Here is a 19,219-nt window from a genome sequence, read left to right as displayed (position 1 = left end):
AGCAGGGAATAACCAAACAGGTCACCGGTAAAATAGAATTAACAGAATACAATAGTAGCAAAATCCAAAATCTTGGTTTCAACAGCAGATCCAGTAAAGTAAATGTGTTCACAAGAACTAGGTAGGAAAGAACAAATGCATGTAATCCCAAGAGAGTATAGGCCTTGCTGCTAAACAATGATAAAACATCTGTGGCCATGAAATGTTAAGAAAAAAAAACAGAAATATTAATCCATCAGCAGGCATAGTGGTGCACACCTGTAGTCCCAGCTACTCAAAAGGCTGAGGTGGGAGGACCACTTGAGCCCAAGAGGTCGATGCCAGCCTGGGCAGCATAGCGAGACCCCATCTCTAAAAAAACATATAAATAAATAAATGTTGAAATGTTAATGCAGTAATGATTCCCCCAGCTTGCTCTGACTTTTGAGTGTCTCCCTTTCTGCAGAGGACTCCTATGCATTAGAGCTGTACAGCCTGGTCCTGCACAGCTAAAGGCAGAGTCTGAACAACTAAGTTTTGACTACACTGTAAATTTACTGTTCTACTGAGGCATCATTTATTAACTTTTTTGATAAGTATAAAACCGAATCGGCTGGGCACCGTGGCTCATGCCTGTAATCCCAGCACTTTGGCAGGCCAAAGCGGGCAGATCACCTGAGGTCAGGAATTCGAGACCAGTCTGACCAACATGAAGAAACCCCATCTCTACTAATAATATAAAAATTAGCCGGGTGTGGTGACGCATGCCTGTAATCCCAGCTACTCGGGAGGCTGAGACAGAAGAATCACTTGAACCCAGGAGATGGAGGTTACGGTGAGCCGAGATTGCTCCATTGCACTCCAGACTGGGCAAGAAGAGCAAAACTCTGTCTCAAAAAAAAAAAAAAAAGAATCATTCCTCTGGGTATTTTGAGCAATAATGATGCTGTCCCCCACTGCAGCTAGGGAAGGCCAGGGGCAGGGCAGGAGGTTCAGCTACTACAACACTCTCAGGACAAATCGGTAACACGGAAACCATCGGCATATGAACACACTGAACTGAGCACCTGCAGCAGTTCCCAGCTTACACATACAAAAAGAAAATGTGAAACCACCTTGTCAACAGTACACCTTTTATAGTCATTTCTTATTTTTATTTTATTTTTTAAAAGTGATGATTTTCTTCAGGATGAAATCCCCCTGATAAACATGAAGATTGAATTTCCAGGCTAACCCATAAAAGCCCATCCCTCTGATCTGAATTTGAGTATGAATAATGGCCCAGAACAGAGTTCCCATCAAAGAGACCAGCAAAAGCTTTCACTGTTGGGGAGAGCCTTATGCAGAATTACCAAGTAAAAGATGTCTCTCTTCAGCAACCCCAAGACTCCATAAATGCCATTTCATCTTCTTCTCGAAGGGAACCGCTCACTAAACCACTGATAAAAGGGCAAGTACCTCTGCTACAGATCCACTAGCTTAAAAGTGAGAGCTAGGGAGGGGAGAATTCCAGAGAGGACAGCAATAAGATAGGTTGAATGGGCAGCTGTGATTACAACAACCCTGCAAGGTAAGGCACTACAGAGGGGGAAACCAAGGCTCACAGGAATTCGTGACATTAAAGCATTTGCTGAAGTCACATGGCTACTAAGTAGTAAGTGGAGGTGGATTTGAGCCCAGGCCAGTCTAGCCCCCTGCGGGCTGCCTGGTGCTACTGAGAAGCAGATGTCGTTTTGGTGACAGGAGCCAGGTGGGCGGCTGTCGGCAAGCACATGCTCTCATGGGGGCTTGGGGAAAAGAGCAGTTTCTCTTTTTTTCAAGACTGTTTCATTCAAGGAAAGCAGGAGGGACAGGCAAAGGACAGCAGCCCCACTCAAGTAAGCAGCCTGCACCAGGCACCCTGCCAAGCTTTCCTGCTGGGCAGGAGAGAGGTTTTAGCAGGCTTTGCCAGCTCCACTCCCCAAATGCAAAAGGACAGCTGGAGTCCCTGGGAAGCGGTCACTCCAGATTGACAGCTCTCTGACAAAAACAGTGGCAAGACCCAAAATGCTGGGCTCCAAGACACCGGTGAAGGACCTGCAAGACTTAGAGGCTCTCACAGCCTACTTGCCCTAATCAGCTGTGTCCAGCAATGAAACTGGGGACCTAGAGAGAGAATTCACACCAACTGAGGCTTCTTCCAAAGAATAGGCCGGACACTCAATGGCAGAACCTGCCCCAAATGGCACCTCCAAAGGAGCAATTCAGCAGCTTTACACAAGTGATACAATATGTGAATTACTTTCAACCCTGCTACCTGTAGCCACTCCCAGCTATTCCTCATTCCACTTCCAGAATGACCACCATCCTCATGCTGTTCCCTTGCTCATAATTGGCTGGTCCCTCAGGTCTAATCTTATCAAGACCAACCTCTTTTACATCCCACAGAGGATTCAACCTTGCTTTCCAGTCTCCTCAGGAATCTTCTCTTCCATAAGACAATTTACTATCTCACATACGAGCCAAGTTGGTCCCAACTCCATAGCTTTGTCCGCCCCTACCCCTCCAAAGTGCTGCCTCTTCGGATTCCATCCAGTTGTCCAGGCCAGTAACTCTACTAGATTTTGTTGATTATTCCCAGGTCTAAAATCTCCTCTCACAAATTTTAAGCACCACACTGTTTAAAGCTTAAATATCCAGCTGGGTGCAGTGGCTCATGCCTGTAATCCCAGCACTTAGAGAAGCCAAGGCAGGCAGATCACTTGAGGTCAGGAGTTCAAGAATGCCCTGGCCAACATGGAGAAACCCTGTCTCTACTAAAAATACAAAAATTAGCTGGGCATGGTGGTGCATGCCTGTGGTCCCAGCTACTCAGGAGACTGAGGCACAAGAATCACTGGAACTGGCGAGGCGGAGGTGGCAGTGAGCCGAGATCACACCACTGCACTCCAGCCTGGGCGACACAGCAAGACTCTGTCTCAAAAAAAAGAAAAGCCTTAAATATCCTATAAGTGCTGCAGGGTCTAACTTCATGACTCATCAGGGTTTAAAGACCACCTCTGTCATGAAGCCATCTTTGAACAAATCCTTGAACAAATTACCTACCCTCTCTGACTCTCCATTTCCTCATCTGTAAAACAGGGACAAAATCGTAACTATAACATGTAAGCCAATTACTATCATAACTAAATGAGATGATGTACATAAAAGTGCCTGGCATAGTGTTTGACTCATAATAGACACTTGACGGATTGGAGTTAGCTCAAGCGGTTACGTCCTCATGCCAGACTTTCTATAATAGACACTTGAAATTAGCATACACACTCCACTATGATAGAGATTCTGCCATTGTCCTCTGTTTCCCTCCCACTTACACCTTCTCTACCCCTATAATACCAACTGCAGTGCAGAGTACACAGGAAGCCATAAGTCAGTATTAACACTTGTTAACTAACACAAAGCAGAATGTTTCCTTTTTAATCTTTTTTTTTCTTCTTTTGAGACAAGGTCTCACTCTGTTGCCCAGGCTGGAGTGCAGTGGCGCAGTCTTGGCTCACTGCAACCTCCGCCTCCCGGGTTTAAGCAATTCTCCTGCCTCAGCCTCCTGAGTAGCTGGGATTACAGGCATCTGCCACCATGCCAGGCTAAGTTTTGCATTTTTAGTAGAGACGGAGTTTCACCTTGTTGGCCAGGCTGATCTTGAACTCCCGACCTCAGGTGATCCACCCACCTCGGCCTCCCAAAGTGCTGGGATTACAGGCGTGAGCCACTGCACACCATCTTTCCTTTTAAATCTTACCACATGAGGCACATACTATCCTGCACCTCAAGCAACATCTCTGTCCAGAGGCATATTCAGATTCATTAAATTCTTGTCATTGTTACATTGTCCTGTTGTTCTAGCCCTAAAAATAGGTGTTCCTGTTCACATCTTCCCTGTGCCTGGGAACAAGGGGAGTCCTAACTGATCACCACAATACTGAACAGACCAGACAGAGGCCTGATCTGCAACCACAGATCCCAGTCCTCTTGTCATCTCCCTAAGGGGTCCAATGTGGGATCTTTTACCAAGCACCCTAGAATCACCACACATAAAACACTCGGCAAGTACCCAAGACAGTTTTCCCTGGCTTTTCAAGGGTCAAACCTATGATGTTTCACATAATAAGATAACATGAAAATATCATATTGGCAGCTGGGTGCGGTGGCTCGTGCCTGTAATCCCAGCACTTTGGGAGGCCAAGGCAGGTGGATCATTTGAGGTCGGCAGTTCGAGACCAGCCTGACCAACATGGTGAAACCCCATCCCTAGTAAAAATACAAAAAAATAGCCTGGCATGGTGGCACACGCCTGTAATCCCAGCTTGAACCCAGCAGGTGGAGGTTGCAGCGAGCCAAGATCATGCCACTGCACTCTAGCCTGAGCGACAGAGCAAGACTCAAAAAAAAAAAAAAAAAAAAAACCCAGAAAATCAGAAAAGATGCAGGCTTAATGGCACAGGTTCACAAACTGTGTAGTTTTCAGTTCTCTACTCTTTTCCTTTCAATTCTCCAAGACCTCAGCTATTCCACATCCCTACAATCTGTATCCCACCCATGACAGAGATGTACAAAGTGAAAGCAAAGGAAAACAAATATCTAACTCAGCTTCTGAGGATGGGAGGAGTCCTCACAAAGAACATCTGAGCTGGCTTTAAAGGACCAACAGGGCTTTTCCAGGCGGATGAGGGTGAAAGAATGCATTCCAGGCCAATGCAAGAGCATGAGCAAGCACATGGAGGGGCAAGAGCACGGAGCACCTAGAGAATGGAAAGTCCTTTGGGACAGACAGAAAGTAAGCAGAGAGCAGGAAAGCTGGATCAACAAGGTAAACTGAGGTGATGTGCCATGTTAGAAAAGTCTGAATGACGCCATTGAGGATTTCAAGGTGGGAAAATGACATGATCAGACCCCTATTTTAAAAATATCTGAGAGTGCAGTGTGACAGACTGGAAGGGAAAGTAAGATGGTTGTTAGGAAGCTTCTGCAACAGTCCAGGTGAGAAAGGATGAGGGCCTGAGCCTTAGCAGCACAAGGGAGAGAGGAGGATATACCAGAATTTTGTGACTAAAGAGATGTGATGCTAAAAGAGACAGTGAGATAGCCATGCTCATGGCAGCACTATTTACAGAAGACAAAAGGTGGAAGCAACCCAGTGTCCCTGACAGGTGACTGGATAAACAAGATGCGGTATATACACACAATGGGATATTATCCTGCCTTACAAAGGAAGAAAATTGACACAACAACGTGGATTAACCTTGAAGACATTATGCAAAGTGAAATGAGTCAGTCAAAAAGGATAAATATTGCATGATTCCACTTGTATAAAGTACCTAGAGTGGTCAAATCTTAGAGACAAAAAGCAGAATGGTGGTTGTCAGAGGCTGAGAAAAGGGGAGAACAGGGAGTCATTGTTTAATGGGTACAGAGTTTCTGTTTTGCAAGATGAAAAGAATTCCGAAGACAGACAATGGTGATAACTGCAAAACAGTGTGAATGTACTTCAATGCCACTGAACTGTGCATTTTTAAATGCTTAAGATGGTAAAGTTTATGTTATATGTATTTTATCACAATTTAAAAAATAAAAAGAGAGAGAGGGAGGTAGAATGGATGATACCATACACCTCTCAATCTGGGGCACCAAAATGGGTGGCCGCTCCTTTAACTGAGCTCCAGTCCATCGGCAGAGGAATGCAGGGGAGGAAAAAGAGAATTCAGAGTTGCACAGATGTCCAGATTCAAAGTGAGCAGAGAACAGGAACTTTCCCAGAAAGTCTTTCTGACAGGATCAGCATCATCTCTCACACTCCAAAGCTCTAAAAGTGGTACAACTTTAAAGGTAATGAACTACTGTCCAAAAGGGACAGCAACTGACTTCTTGATTATGATTTTAGAAAAGCAGGATTTTAGGGTACACAGGGCAAATGACACAAAGACATCCATTTCACTCCTTTCTGAAACCCCAATCAAAGGACAGCAAAGGGATTTTTTCAAGACATAAACTATAGCACTAAAGTCTGGAAAGCTGGACGGCAGATAAATGAACGCTAAAAGACTAAGATGGCGACAGAGCTGAATCCTAGGCCAGCAGCAGGGAAAGCCAAGATCCAACCTGATGTTCACCCCAGAATGCCCAAAAGACTCCAGAACTGGCAATTCAAGATAACTCTGGAAGATGGGGTGAAGTAGGAGCTAAAATAAAGAGAAAGGGTTTCTATGTAGCTGTCAGAGCCCCAAATCTCACCTCCACTCCAAGAGGCCCCTCCCTCTCCTGGCAAAGAACTAGAGAGTGATTCTCTAAAGCAGATGAAAACAAAGGTTTCAGCGCTGGGGAAGAATGGACTTAGTTAAGAATAGGGGCACCTTCACGAACATGGGGACTAAGAGAATGTATGTGTATCAGTCCAGATTTGGTCAGAAAATAGATGCTATTCTAGGTATTACAGGCAGGAAGAGATTTGATGCAGGAAGTTAAAAGCTTAAAAAATCATGGGAAGGGCAGTGACAGCCACAGTCAGAGAAATCACTGCCTATGTTCAGGAAATCAGGATGTACAAGCGTCACAAGAAACTGCACAGATGATGTCAGATCCCCCACCACTGAGGTAACTGTGTCCCAAAAGGACACTCAGATGCTGCTAGGAAAACCTCACGTCAACCAGGTGCCACAGTTGCAATAGCAAAGTGGCTTCTCCTTCTCTTTTGCCTTCTAAATCTCTTACTGGAAAAATCAATATCAGAATCTTGCCACCAAGGGACTCTGGGAAATGCAATGTCCAGGAGCCAGCCCCTGCAATGATGGGAGAAGCTTAGCAAAGCAGGGACACAGCTGAGAACCTACAGGCAATATCCAGCTGGTATCCAATACCCAGATGCTGAGACCACCTTCACCCTCTGCTCCCACTCAGTTCCCTAAATACTGGCAGACAGGCCTGTACTTTCCAGGCAAGAGATTAGAATAGTCTCCTAACTGGTAGCCAAAGGGGAAAAAAAAAAATCAAGACACTAACATTTAAGCTTCCCCAAAGAAACAGCCCAGCCAGGTCACCCTACAATGAAACTCACAGTTCAGAGAATAAAAAAAATTCCTATCTATGAAATAGTAAATTCCCAACTCAAGTAGCTCTAATTTTTTCAAAAAGTGTCAATCAAATTCTCTAAATTTTAATTTGCTTCAAAAAGAACGTGCATGCAACATATGACATCTATGGTTGAGCTAAAATTAAGATAATAATTTAATGTGAACCCATAGGCTACATTTCAGGTGAGGTAAGTGACTGGAATAAGTGGTAATATCTTCTTGCCTAAACTCTAGAACTTTGGTTTCCAAAGTAAAGCCTGGTAACCCTCTGAAACCCCAGAGTCTTTAAGTAATTTGGGAGGTCAAAAGTATTTTCATAACATGAAGTTACTTGCCTTTCTCTCTCTCATTCTCTCATAGCATACAGTGGCATTTTTCCAAGGCTACATGACATGCAATGACATCATTTCAAAAGCTAATAGAATGTAATTGTTCGAATTGTTTTAAATTTTTCTCAGTTTTAATTTCTAATATGGTAAACAGCAACAGAAATCACACAAAAGCTTTTTGCGGTTCTCAAAAATAGTTAAGAGTATAAAGAGGTCAAAAAGCTTGAGAATCACTTCTCGAGAACAACTTTTCAGCTAGTTGCTTTTGGAAGGAAGCTTTTGACGTGTGAAACTAATAAGATTTACTTTAAGTTTATATCTTCAAACTGGAAAAAATCTGTCTGCTCTGAAATTTTGCTTTACTACCTTGTATCAGTTTATCCATTAGGAGGAAGAGTTTTCCACAGAGATCCTAAATTAACTTTTTTTTCTCCCTACAAGTAAATATTATGATGGGAAGTCTCATTGCCTGCAAGGCAACGTGCATAGTACAATGGTAAAATGCAGAGAATCTCCAGGGACTCAAACAAATACTTGTACACCAACAACTGAAGCAGTTTTATTCACAACAGTCAAAAGGTAGAAATAACCTGATGTCCATTAACAGGTGAATGGACAAATAAAATGTAATACATGTACATATATATGATGGAATATTATTCAGCCTTAGGAAGGAAGGAAATTCTGATGCGTGCTACAACACTGAACCTTGATAACATTATGCTAAATGAAATAAGCCAGACACGAAAGGACAAATACTGTGTGATTCCACTTAACATAAAGTGCCTAGAATAAGCAAATTCATAGAGACAGAAAGTTGAATGGACATTACAAGGGGCTAGGAGAAGGGAGAAGTGGGGGTTTATTGTCAAATGGATACAGAGTTTCAGTTTGGAATGATGAAAAACTGGAGATCGACAGTAGTGATATTTACACAACAATGTGTAGTGATAGTTACACAACAATGTGAATGTAATTTAATGCAACTGAATTGTACAATTAAAACGAGTTAAAATGTTTCCATGCGAATGTAATTTAATGCCACTGAATTGTACAATTAAACGAGTTAAAACGTTTTGTTTGTTTTTTGAGACAGAGTCTCGCTCTGTCGCCAAGGCTGGAGTGGAATAGTGGGATGCTGGCTTACTGCAACCTCTGCCTCCCGGGTTCAAGCGATTCTCCCTGCCTCAGCCTCCTGAGTAGCTGGGACTACAGGCACCCGCTACCCAGCCTGGCTAATTTTTGTATTTTTAGTAGAGACGGGGTTTCACCATGTTGGCCAGGCTGGTCTCAAACTCCTGACCTCATAAGGTGATCCACCCACCTCAGCCTCCCAAAGTGCTGGGATTACAGGTGTGAGCCACTGCGCCCAGCCAAAATAGTTTTTTAAAAACAGATTCTAGAGTCAGACAATCCAGATTCATACCCCAGCTCTACTACTTACTATCTGTGTGATCTTTGTACCTGAGTTTCCTGATCTGCAAAATGGTAATAGTATATAACATAGGGTTGTTGTGATGATTAAATGAGTTCATATAGGTATAACAATATATGCAATAATTAGAAGGCTTGGAATGATGCATGGCGCCTAGTAAGTGCCCTATCACTCAGTCTCAAACTTTGGCATGTCTCAGAATCACGCAAAGAGCTTATTAACACACAGACTGCTACAACCCCACCCCCAGATCTTCTGTTTCAGAAGATCTGGGGTGGGACCCAAGAATTAGCAGTTCCCAAGACATGCTAGTGCTGCTGGTTCAGGGAGCACACTTTGAAAACTGCTCTATATACATGTGAGATGTCATTATTATTACTGGCAATGCCTGAGAGAATACCAGGCACATCAATAAATACTTGTGGAAGAAAGGACAGAAAGACAGAGGATTCACTGAGCCCCTAACATGAAGTGTTCCCACAAGTAGATGGAGATCTCAGTCTTTCCTGGTGGATATCTAAACCAGCCACTCCCACCAGGCCCCTGTCCATCACAGTTTTCCAAAGACTCACAGGAAGACAAAGAACCAACAGTGACATCTCAGTATCACCGAGCCATCTCAGAACTTTCAAAAATGGGAAAAAAGCTCCTTCTTACAAAACAGTCCTGATGCGAGAAGGGAAGAAGCGGTGGGAGTAAGGGCAACCATTTATGCTGAGTCTCATATCCCCTTCGGCCACCTTTTTGGTTCAGCCACTGTATGCAGCTGATTGCCACAGCAGGTGTGGCCCAACAGTCGTAGCCTCAGCTGCACTGAGGACCTCTTGCTTCTCGGCTGCTGCTGGTCCTGCTCAGCCTGTCAAAATACTTCCCATTCGCAGGCTTAGTGCCTATAAATACAGACTTGGAAGAGTGAGGGCTTTTCCACCCCTAGAACAAACCTTGACCGATGGAGGATGGGAGCCAGTGGATAAATACAGTACTCTCCCCGGCTCCATCTCAAGTGGATGATTCTGAGGCACATTCTGGAGTTACCCAGGGAGTCCCCAGTGAGGTTTAGCTCTAGCTGCCCACTGTGGAAGCCAGCTCCATAACTCACTCTTGGACTGCCTTTCCTTCTTTCTCTTTTTCACTATTCTCTTGCTCATAATTCCACTTCTGTTCCTTGGGATAACTTTCCAAAATAAACTGCCTTGTCTAAGCCTCCCCATTTTCAGTTGACCCAAGCTAAGGCAAGGCATAAACAGCTCCACTTACAATGCAGGTGGGGAGGGGGGCAGAATTAGCACAAGAGAGCAAACTATGAGGGCAGACTAGAATCGCTGTGCTGCATGACACAGACTCTCCGTAATGCAGGCATTCAGAGGGAAGGATGAAGTCTGAAGCAGAAGGTGAAGGTTGAGAGAGAGCCCAGACAAATGATCACAAGAGGAAGGTGGTCTTAGAAAAGGAAATCAGTTGGCCAGGTGCGGTGGCTCCCACCTGTAATCACAGCACTTTGGGAGGCCAAGGTGGGCGAATCACAAGGTCAGGAGTTCAGGACCAGCCTGGCCACCATAGTGAAACCCCGTCTCTACTAAAAATACAAAAAATTAGCCAGGCATGGTGGTGGGCACCTGTAATTCCAGCTACTCAGGAGGCTGAGAAAGAAAAGGAAATCAGTCTTACACATGGACAAGCCAGAGACTCGCCTCACTGGAACTGACCACCTGGAAACTGAAGAGACACAGGACAAAGTACACCCAGAGAAATGAGGAGCTCAACAACCAAAGAGATGAGAGGAGATTTCCATGCTGGTCCAGGGAGGCTTATGAGCGGAAGTGTGAACCAAGACATCCCTCCTCCACTTAAGCACACAAAACTCCCTACACAACCCCTGACAACCAGACTCTTGGGCTTACAACTTGTGATTAACTCTTTTTCTTTCTCTTTTTTTTTTGAGACGGAGTTCCCCTCTGTCACCAGGCTGTAGTGCAGTGACGCAATCTCGGCTTACTCCAACCTCTGCCTCCCGGGTTCAAGCGATTCTCCTGCCTCAGCCTCCCAAGTAGCTGGGACTACAGGTGAGTGCCACCACACCCAGATGATTTTTGTATTTTTTTTAGTAGAGACAGGGTTTCACCATGTTGGCCAGGATGGTCTCGATCTCTTGATGTCGTGATCTGTCTGCCTCAGCCTCCCAAAGTGCTGGGATTACAGGTGGGAACCACAGCACCCAGCCATGACTGACTGTTTTTCTTTCTTCTTTCTTCTTTCCATTCTTCTCTCTTTCCTCCTTTTTTATTTTTTTATTTTATTTTATTTTTTTGAGACGGAGTCTCACTCTGTTGCCCAGGCTGGAGTGCAGTGGTGCAATCCTGGCTCACTGCAACCTCCACCTCCTGTCAAACTCCTGACCTCAGGTGATCCACCTGCCTCGGCCTCCCAAAGTGCTGGGATTACAGGCGTGAGCCACCACGCCCCGGCCTTTCCTCCTTTTTTAAAGCAAATGTGTATGTGATTACTAATTGGCCAGACACACTTTACATATTAATTTATTTAATCCACAAAATAACCTTTTGAGAAAGGTTGTTATTGTCTCCATTTTACAGATGGAGAAACTGGGGCTCAGAGAAGTTACACACCGAGTGACAGAGATAGGATTCAAACACTGCCAGTCTGGGCTCTCTCGTTCATGACTGTCCCCAACAATCAATGAAATCACCTCATTCTATGTGATAATCCCCCAAGATTCCTTTCTCAACATTTCCCATATGTTTTATCCTCACCATGTGCAGGGCCTGTAACTCCATGGAATTCATACATTTCCAAAGCATTCACTGAGCTCCTGGTATACATACCAGATGCTAGACCAGCTGCTGGAAATAACACAAAGTCCCCACTCTCCAGGAAGGTCGCACTCAAAGGCAGAGACAAGCACGTGAACATGTCACTGGGGGTTAGACGGGAATGCTTATGGGGTCTAGTGGGAAGCAATACGGAAATGATTCATAGAGCAAGAACCACTTGAATTCAGTCTTGAAAAGAAGCTCCACTGGGAAGGTGCATTACAGACCTTGCGCAATGAACCAAACCATGGAGAGGTGAACCTACCCATCAAGGTAGGAGGGTGGGTCCAGGATGAAATCAAAGAGGTAGGTGAAAAACAAATTCTCACTCATCCCAAAATAGCTGTTATTGAGCATCTGCTATGTGTTAAGCCCTAGGAGGTGGGAAGAAGGGAAGAGAGATACTAATACACTACTGATATCCCACAAAGGTGAAGAATGACAAAGGTCTGCAGACAGTGCCTTAGACATGGTAGGTACATCATAAAGATTTGTTGATTCACACTCTTCCTCCAACACCACTTTAAATCACATGACCAAGAATAGCTTTCCATAACTGACCATATAAAATCAAGATCAAATGTTTTCCAGATTCAAGGCCCCCATCATCTACTCTCTATTTGGTTCTACCTCACTTCTTGCTACTTGCCAAATGTATCTTTTTATTCCAAATACATTACAGGCAAATTAGTGGGAAATATTCACACGTTATAGCTTCTTTGCACATATAATTTCCCTGGCCTGGAATGTTGATCTCCCTTATTTTCTAGCCATCTTTGTACATAACCCTTTTCAAAAGTAACCAATGCAGGGATGATTTTTTTTTCCACTCAGCTGGTTTTGGCCTTTTCCCTAAGACATCCCATGGCACTTGTGGATTAAAGTTTCTGGCATGGTTAGCACCAATGGATTTTGCTCTTTATGCTCCTTACAGTCGTGCATGTATGAGATGGCACATAGTAGGTGCTGAAGAAACCCTTATTGGATTCATAGTGTAGTGTTATATACCATAACAAAATACTGGCTGGGTGCAGTGGCTCACGCCTGTAATCCTGGCACTTTGGGAGGCCAAGGTGAGTGGATCACTTGAGGTCAGGAGTTCGAGACCAGCCTAACCAACACGGCGAAACCCCACCTCTACTAAAAATACAAAACTAGCCGGGTGTGGTGGCACACGCCTGTAATCCCAGCTACTTGGCAGGCTGAGGCAGAAGAATCGCTTGAATCCAGGAGGCAGAGGTTGCAATGAGTTGAGATTGTGCCATTGCACTCCAGCCTGGGCGACAGAGTGAGACTCCATCTCAAAAAAAAAAAAAAAAACTTCCCATTATCACGCACTGTGTTTTATGATAAATATTATCAAACCTTCCTTCCCTTCCTCCCGTGAAACATAGATAATGAAATATACTGATTCATCAGCCTTGTAAATAATCCCAGTCTCCCCCAAGGAACTGCTGTGATATGACTGAAATCATCAGTCTACACTGGATGAGATGTTTCTAGAATAGTAACATTCTAGAAACGCACACAGTAAGCGCCCAATAACTATTTGTGGAAGTGAATTAAAACAATCAGCCTTTTTTCCCACACCTGCTATCCACTACATTATGCAGCGAAGTTTGTAAGCAGAACTTGAAGAAGAGCCCAAATCAAACATGGGGAAAGTCATTTGACCCACTTTCCATGTCGTGCTATCCTAAAAAACTTAGGCCACTTTCTTCTTCCTGGAGGTAACAATCTCTCAATTGCTTAGGTTAGTTAGGACCATCATCCCTCTCCACCTTTAGAAGCTATTAGTGGGAACTGCCCAACACTGGCCATACAATCTGAAAACGGCATTTTCAAATAATTTATGGATAACATCCTAAAAAAGGACTGCCGATTGTCACACTCCACTCTGTGGATCTTTTCGAAAGAAAAAAAAAGTAAGCAATCAAAAATTAAGTTAGGTTTCATCCCTCAAATGGAAGAGGCAGATTGAAGAGGCAGATTCTTCTGCCTCAAATGATACGGAATTACCATAAATAAAAAAACTAAATGTCACAGAGAGGATACTAACTCTGATACTCCAGTGTGTATCAAGCAAAAGTGCTTTGAAGCCAGCCAAAATCAACCCACAGATAATAAAAGAAACTTTGGAAATGTTGCCGCTCATTTGGACTTTTCTTTTCCCCTCTGACAATATTCCACATGCTATGAATAAAACGCATTAGACCATTGCGAGACCTGCCTCGGTCCATCCAACCCATGCACTCCCAATGCATTGAGATCTGCCGGGTGACATATGAGATCTAAAGTGGGTGGATAAAAATAACCTGGTCCTCAAAAAGACATGATAAACGCCAGACAGCTGAGTCACTTTGAAGCCCATTTTGACTTTTGAAAGGGACATTCACCCTCCTGCTGCTTCTCACACATTCACATAGAACCAGGTGAAAACCACCACCAACCGCCCCGGGTGGAAGGTGGAGATCCCTCTCAGCTTCCTCCTCGTTCTCCGAGGTCACGACTCGGGATTGAACTTTTAATAATTTATACTTGCGCATGTCAGTCCAAGTGACTCATTTAGAAGGGCAAGGGGGGGAAGGCTTAAGAAAACCATCACAATCCAGTAGATCCCCTATTTCTGCTGCCCAAGTGGAGGCACCGGAAGACTTCGTCTGACATTTTTTTTTTGAGACGGAGTCTCGCTCTGTTGCCCAGGCTGGCGGGCAGTGGAGCGATCTCGGCTCACTATAGCCTCCTCCTTCCCTGTTCAAGTGATTCTCAAGCCTCAGCCTCCCGAGTAGCTGGGACTACAGACGCCCGCCACTGCGCCCGGCTAATTTTGGGGTTTTTTTAGTAGAGATGGGGTTTCGCCATATCAGCCAGGCTGGTCTCGAACTCCTGACCTCAAGCGATCCGCCCGCCTCCGCCTCTTAAAGTGCTGGGATTTCAGACGTGAGCCACCGCGCCTGGCCCTGACATTCTAAAGACAAGAAAAGGAGTGGGGTGAAATGGGAAGTGGTGGAAGAAAAGCTCAGAGAGCAAATCAGAATTGTTCAGGAGTGGGGATCCCTGAGCAAAGCAAGTGGTCCCAGAAAAAGAAGGACTGCGTGTCCGGGGGTGTGGGGGGATCATCCCATCCACCTACCCGCCCTGCGCTCTGCCCCGGGGAGGACGCAAACGATCTGCAACGTGCAGTTCGGAACAGGGAACTCTTGTATTTCATCTATCTTTAAACGGCGGCGGGGCTGTGTGCAAAAGCTGCTGGGAATCAGGCCCTTCCAGCCTGGGGAGGCTGGCGGAGCAAAGCCACTAGCACGACCCAGTCCTCGGCTGCAGCAGCCCTGGGGCGCTCACTAAGTGTCTGCCGAACTGCAGTGCTCCCGAGCCAACTCTGCCGCCCGGAGGAAGAGAAGAGGTCCCCGGCCGCCACTGCGCATCTTCTCCCCCGGCTTCACGTGCCGCAGGCCGCCAGCCCCGCGACCCTCCCCTGAGGCGCCTTACTTACGGGAGAGTCGTAGGAGAAGGCGCACTCGTTCTTGTAGACCCTGTCGCCGGACCTGGGCACGCGGATCGTGGGCATGTGGGGCACCAGCAGCTCGCCGATGTCTCCTGCAGCCATCTTCCTGCCTCCGCTGCCGCCCGGCATGCCGAACAGGGCGCCCCGGCGCTGCATGGCCTCGGCGCTCACCGGAGCCGAGCGAGCCGGAGCCGGAGCCGGAGCGCGGGGTCTGTCAGCGGCGGCGGCGCCAGCGAGCGGGCTGACGGGCGGGCTGCGCGGGCAACGGCAGCCGGCCGAGCCGGGGCGGGCGGGGAGAGCGGGCCGCGGGGCGGGAGCGGGCACCAGGGGCTCGGGGCGGACGGGCGACGCTGCTATTTTTAATCCAATGGCGAGTCTCCGGCCCAGCTGCAGCGTCAGGCGGGGCTGGGGAGCGCCAGCCGCAGCGCGCCGGGGAGGGGGCGCTGGAAAGGGGCCCTGGGCGAGGGCCGGGCTCGGCCGCGGGGGGCGAAGGGCGAACCCCTGAGGCGTCGGCGCGGGAGCTCGAGCGGGCTGGCGGCCGAACGCGGCGCGGGAGAGCCCCGGGAAAACACCACGGAGGTGTTTTCTATCCCGAATTGTTGGCTTGCAGAGGGGCAACTTCGAGGAGGCCAACACAAAGAGCAGGATTGGGGGTTTTAAAAACCGCTTGCTTTTAAAACAGCCGAAGACTAGAGCGGTGACGTCCCCGGATTGGGTAGGGGCGGGACTCGATGTGCAAATCTGAAATCTAACGTGAGGCTTAAATCTAAATTTGCGCCATGCACTTCAGTGCTTCCCCACTAAGCTTCGTTCCTTACTTTAACATCCAAGGCTCAAAAATAGAGAGAATAGAATAAGATCGAGTGAGGATAGAGGGTGTGGGGGGGTGTGTGTGTGGGTGTGTGTGTGTAATAACAATACAGGTTTTCTTACATATTGGGAGTAGTCAGGGATGGTCAAGATTTTTTCAGGGCGTTGGAAGGCTTTCTATTTTTCTCTGCCTTTGGAGTATCTTCTATGTGATTCAAAGTTCTCATGTCGAACATTCAGTGGCCTGATTTGAGGATTTTGTAGGCAGACATACATATTCCTGTCTTGATCATCAGTTCCTCAAAATAAATGATGAATGGGGTTGGGCTGGGGGGTTGATCATTTGCAAGCAGAGCATGTCTCCCAGCATACTCTCATTTTCTCCAAAAAACCCACAAGACGGGTTCAATGACATTGAGATTCTGTAACTACACCCAACATATATATTCATGGCAGGGTATCCAGGGATCCCTGCCAGCTAATGAAACGCAGAAAGAGCAAGAAATAGTGAACCAAAATGCTAATTTTTGTAAGCCTCTCCCAGATCAGATAGTCCGTAAGTTCTTTTTTTTTTTTTTTCTTACATTTTTTCTCTACTAACTCTCCCTGGTTCTCCAGACCTATCTCAAGATTTCCATATCCTCAAGCAAGCCTCCAGCGCACCACACTTTCTTATCACTCAGCACTCCCAAATGCTATCTGTTGGAAACGGAGAAGGAGGTGGCACTGAGCAAAAAATCTGACACTATTGTCATCTTCATCATTGGGCAGATACTCTCAGCGAGCTTTTGCTTTGAATTTAGTCTCATCAGCTTATTACCTTTCAGGTTCATGGATGATGTTTTCTCCAATTACAGAGATAAACTTGGTTTTACAAAACTTAAAATTTAATCTTAGATTAAATGCAAATTAAATCAGTGAGACACTGTTTTTCATCCTTTGGGCTGGTAAAGATATATTGAGTTAGCATGGGTTTGGGAAGTAGACCCTCGTGTACATTGTTGGTGGGGATAAAAACGATAAACCTCTTTGCAAGGAAATGTAATAATACCAGTCATAACTTTATATGTGCATACTGTTTTCCCCAGCATTTCCTTATCTAGACATTTATGCAACGGATAAATTCAGGCTGTGTAAAGATATTTGTTAGAGCACTGTTTCGAGTAACAAATGTCTGGGGAAAACCTAAAGATCCTTCTGTAGAAAGTGGTTAAAATACAGTACCATTGAAAAGAATGAAGTCGCTCTACATGTGCTGATGTGGAACAATCTCCAAATTATTACTAGATGAAAAAAGCAATTTAAGCAAACTAGTGTATAAAAGCAAGGAATACATGCAAGGCTGATAATATGCAGTAGGCATTTTGGCACATCCTGTATACCATGGGCCTTCATTCCAGTTGGTTGTACCTGTGGTAAATATTTTTAATGTAGCCCCTTAAAATATACATATTTGTATGCATGCCCACCTGTTTGGCTTTAGGATGTCTCTAGAGCAATACACAAGAAACTAGTGATGGTCAGGATCTGTGGAGAAGAACAGAAAGCCTGAGGTTAAAGGAGAACTTACTACCTGATATGGTTTGGCCATGTCCCCACCCAAATCTCATCTTGAATTCGCACGTGTTGTGGGAGAGACCCAGTAGGAGGTAATTGAATCATGGGGGCAGGTCTTTCTCGTGCTGTTCTTGTGATAGTGAATAAGTCTCACAAGAGCTGATGGTTTTACAAACGGGAGTCTCCCTGCACAAGCTCTCTCCAGTTGTCTGCCTCCATGTGAGACGTGCCTTTCACCTTCCACCATGATTGTGAAGCCTCCCCAGCCACATGCAACTGTAAGTCCAATAAAACTTTCTTTTGTAAATTGCTCGGTCTCAGGTATGTCTTTGTCAACAGCGTGAAAACAGATTACTACACTACCACTTTTTAGCTTTCTGTATGATTCCATTTGTATTATATGCAAGTATGGTTTTTTTTCCCCCTTTTCTTTTTTGAGATGGAGTCTCCCTCTGTCGCCCAGGCTGGACTGCAATGGCGCTATCTCAGCTCACTGCAACCTCCGCCTCCTGGGTTGAAGCGATTCTCCCGCCTCAGCCTTCCAAGTAGCTGGGACCACAGATGCACGCCACCACGCCCGGCTAATTTTGTTGTTGTTGTTTGTTTGTTTGTTTTTGTAGAGACAGGGTTTCGTCACGTTGGCCAGTCTGGTCTCCCACCTCGGCCTCCCAAAGTGCTGGGATTACAAGCGTGAGCCACCACGCCCCGCATCAAGTATTGCTTTAAAAATTAATTAAAACTCAGCCATCGCTCTCCAACACCAGCGCCGCCTGTCACTCGCCGCGCTCCAGCAGAAGAACGGGTCTAAGTAAGGAGGTCTCTATACCATGGCTGGTACAAAGCTGACTGCCCAAGAATCAGTTGGTGGTAAAGAACCCAGGAAGCAATCCCAGCACTTTGGGAGGCCGAGGCGGGTAGATCACGAGGTCAGGAGTTCAAGACCAGCCTGGCCAAGATGGTGAAACCCTGTCCGTAGTAAAAATACAAAAAAAAAAAAAAAATAGCTGGGCGCGGTGGCAGGCACCTGGAGTCCCAGCTACTGGGGAGGCCGAGGCAGGAGAATCGCTTGAACCTGGGGGGCGGAGGTTGCAGTGAGCGAAGATCGCGCCACTGCACTCCAGCCTGGGGGACAGAGACTCCGTCTCAAAAAAAAAAAAAAAAAACACCCAGGAAGCAACTAGCTACAAACGCCACAAGAGTGCGCCCTCTACTGGACGGGTGAAGAAACCTCATCATTACAGACCTGGTACTGTGGCACTTGTGAAATTAGACGTTATCAGAAGTCCACTGAACTTCTGATTCGCAAACTTTCCTTCCAGTGTCTGGTGCGAGGAATTGCTCAGGACTTCAAAACAGATATGCACTTCCAGAGTGCAGCTGTGGGTGCTTTGCAGGAGGCAAGTTAGGCCTATCTGGTTGGCCTTTTTGAAGACACCAACCTGTGTGCTATCCATGCCGAACATGTAACAGTTATGCCAAAAGACATCCAGCTAACACACCACATACGTGGAGAATGTGCTTAAGAATCCACTATGCTGGGTACGGTGGCTCACGCCTGTAATCCCAGCACTTTGGGAGGCCGAAGCAGGCGGATCACCTGAGGTCGGGAGTTCGAGACCAGCCTGACCAACACGGAGAAACCCCATCTCTACTAAAAATACAAAATCAGCCCT

General features: G+C 46.0%; 1 protein-coding gene across 7 annotated transcripts in view; it reads right to left on the bottom strand.

Moving 5' to 3' along the window:
• The window catches only part of USP13 (ubiquitin specific peptidase 13), a 162,411-nt gene that overhangs the window by 119,993 nt on the left and 23,199 nt on the right, over positions 1-19,219 (bottom strand). For 2 of the 7 annotated variants that reach the window (XM_063621753.1, XM_063621755.1), the window contains exon 1: positions 15,168-15,953. The exons of 3 other annotated variants lie outside the window; for them this stretch is intronic. In XM_063621753.1, coding sequence (XP_063477823.1) covers positions 15,168-15,335 — 168 coding nt within the window. In that variant the 5' untranslated portion in view covers positions 15,336-15,953. Of the gene's footprint in view, positions 1-15,167; positions 15,996-19,219 lie in introns of those variants that run through there. 2 more of the 7 variants (XM_063621752.1, XM_063621754.1) reach the window with 2 other exon arrangements.

The sequence above is a fragment of the Symphalangus syndactylus genome, chromosome 17, assembly GCF_028878055.3.
Source record: "Symphalangus syndactylus isolate Jambi chromosome 17, NHGRI_mSymSyn1-v2.1_pri, whole genome shotgun sequence".
Lineage (NCBI taxonomy): Eukaryota > Metazoa > Chordata > Mammalia > Primates > Hylobatidae > Symphalangus > Symphalangus syndactylus.
Note: the sequence above shows the minus strand (reverse complement) of the source record. Positions and strands in the feature narration are given on the sequence as shown.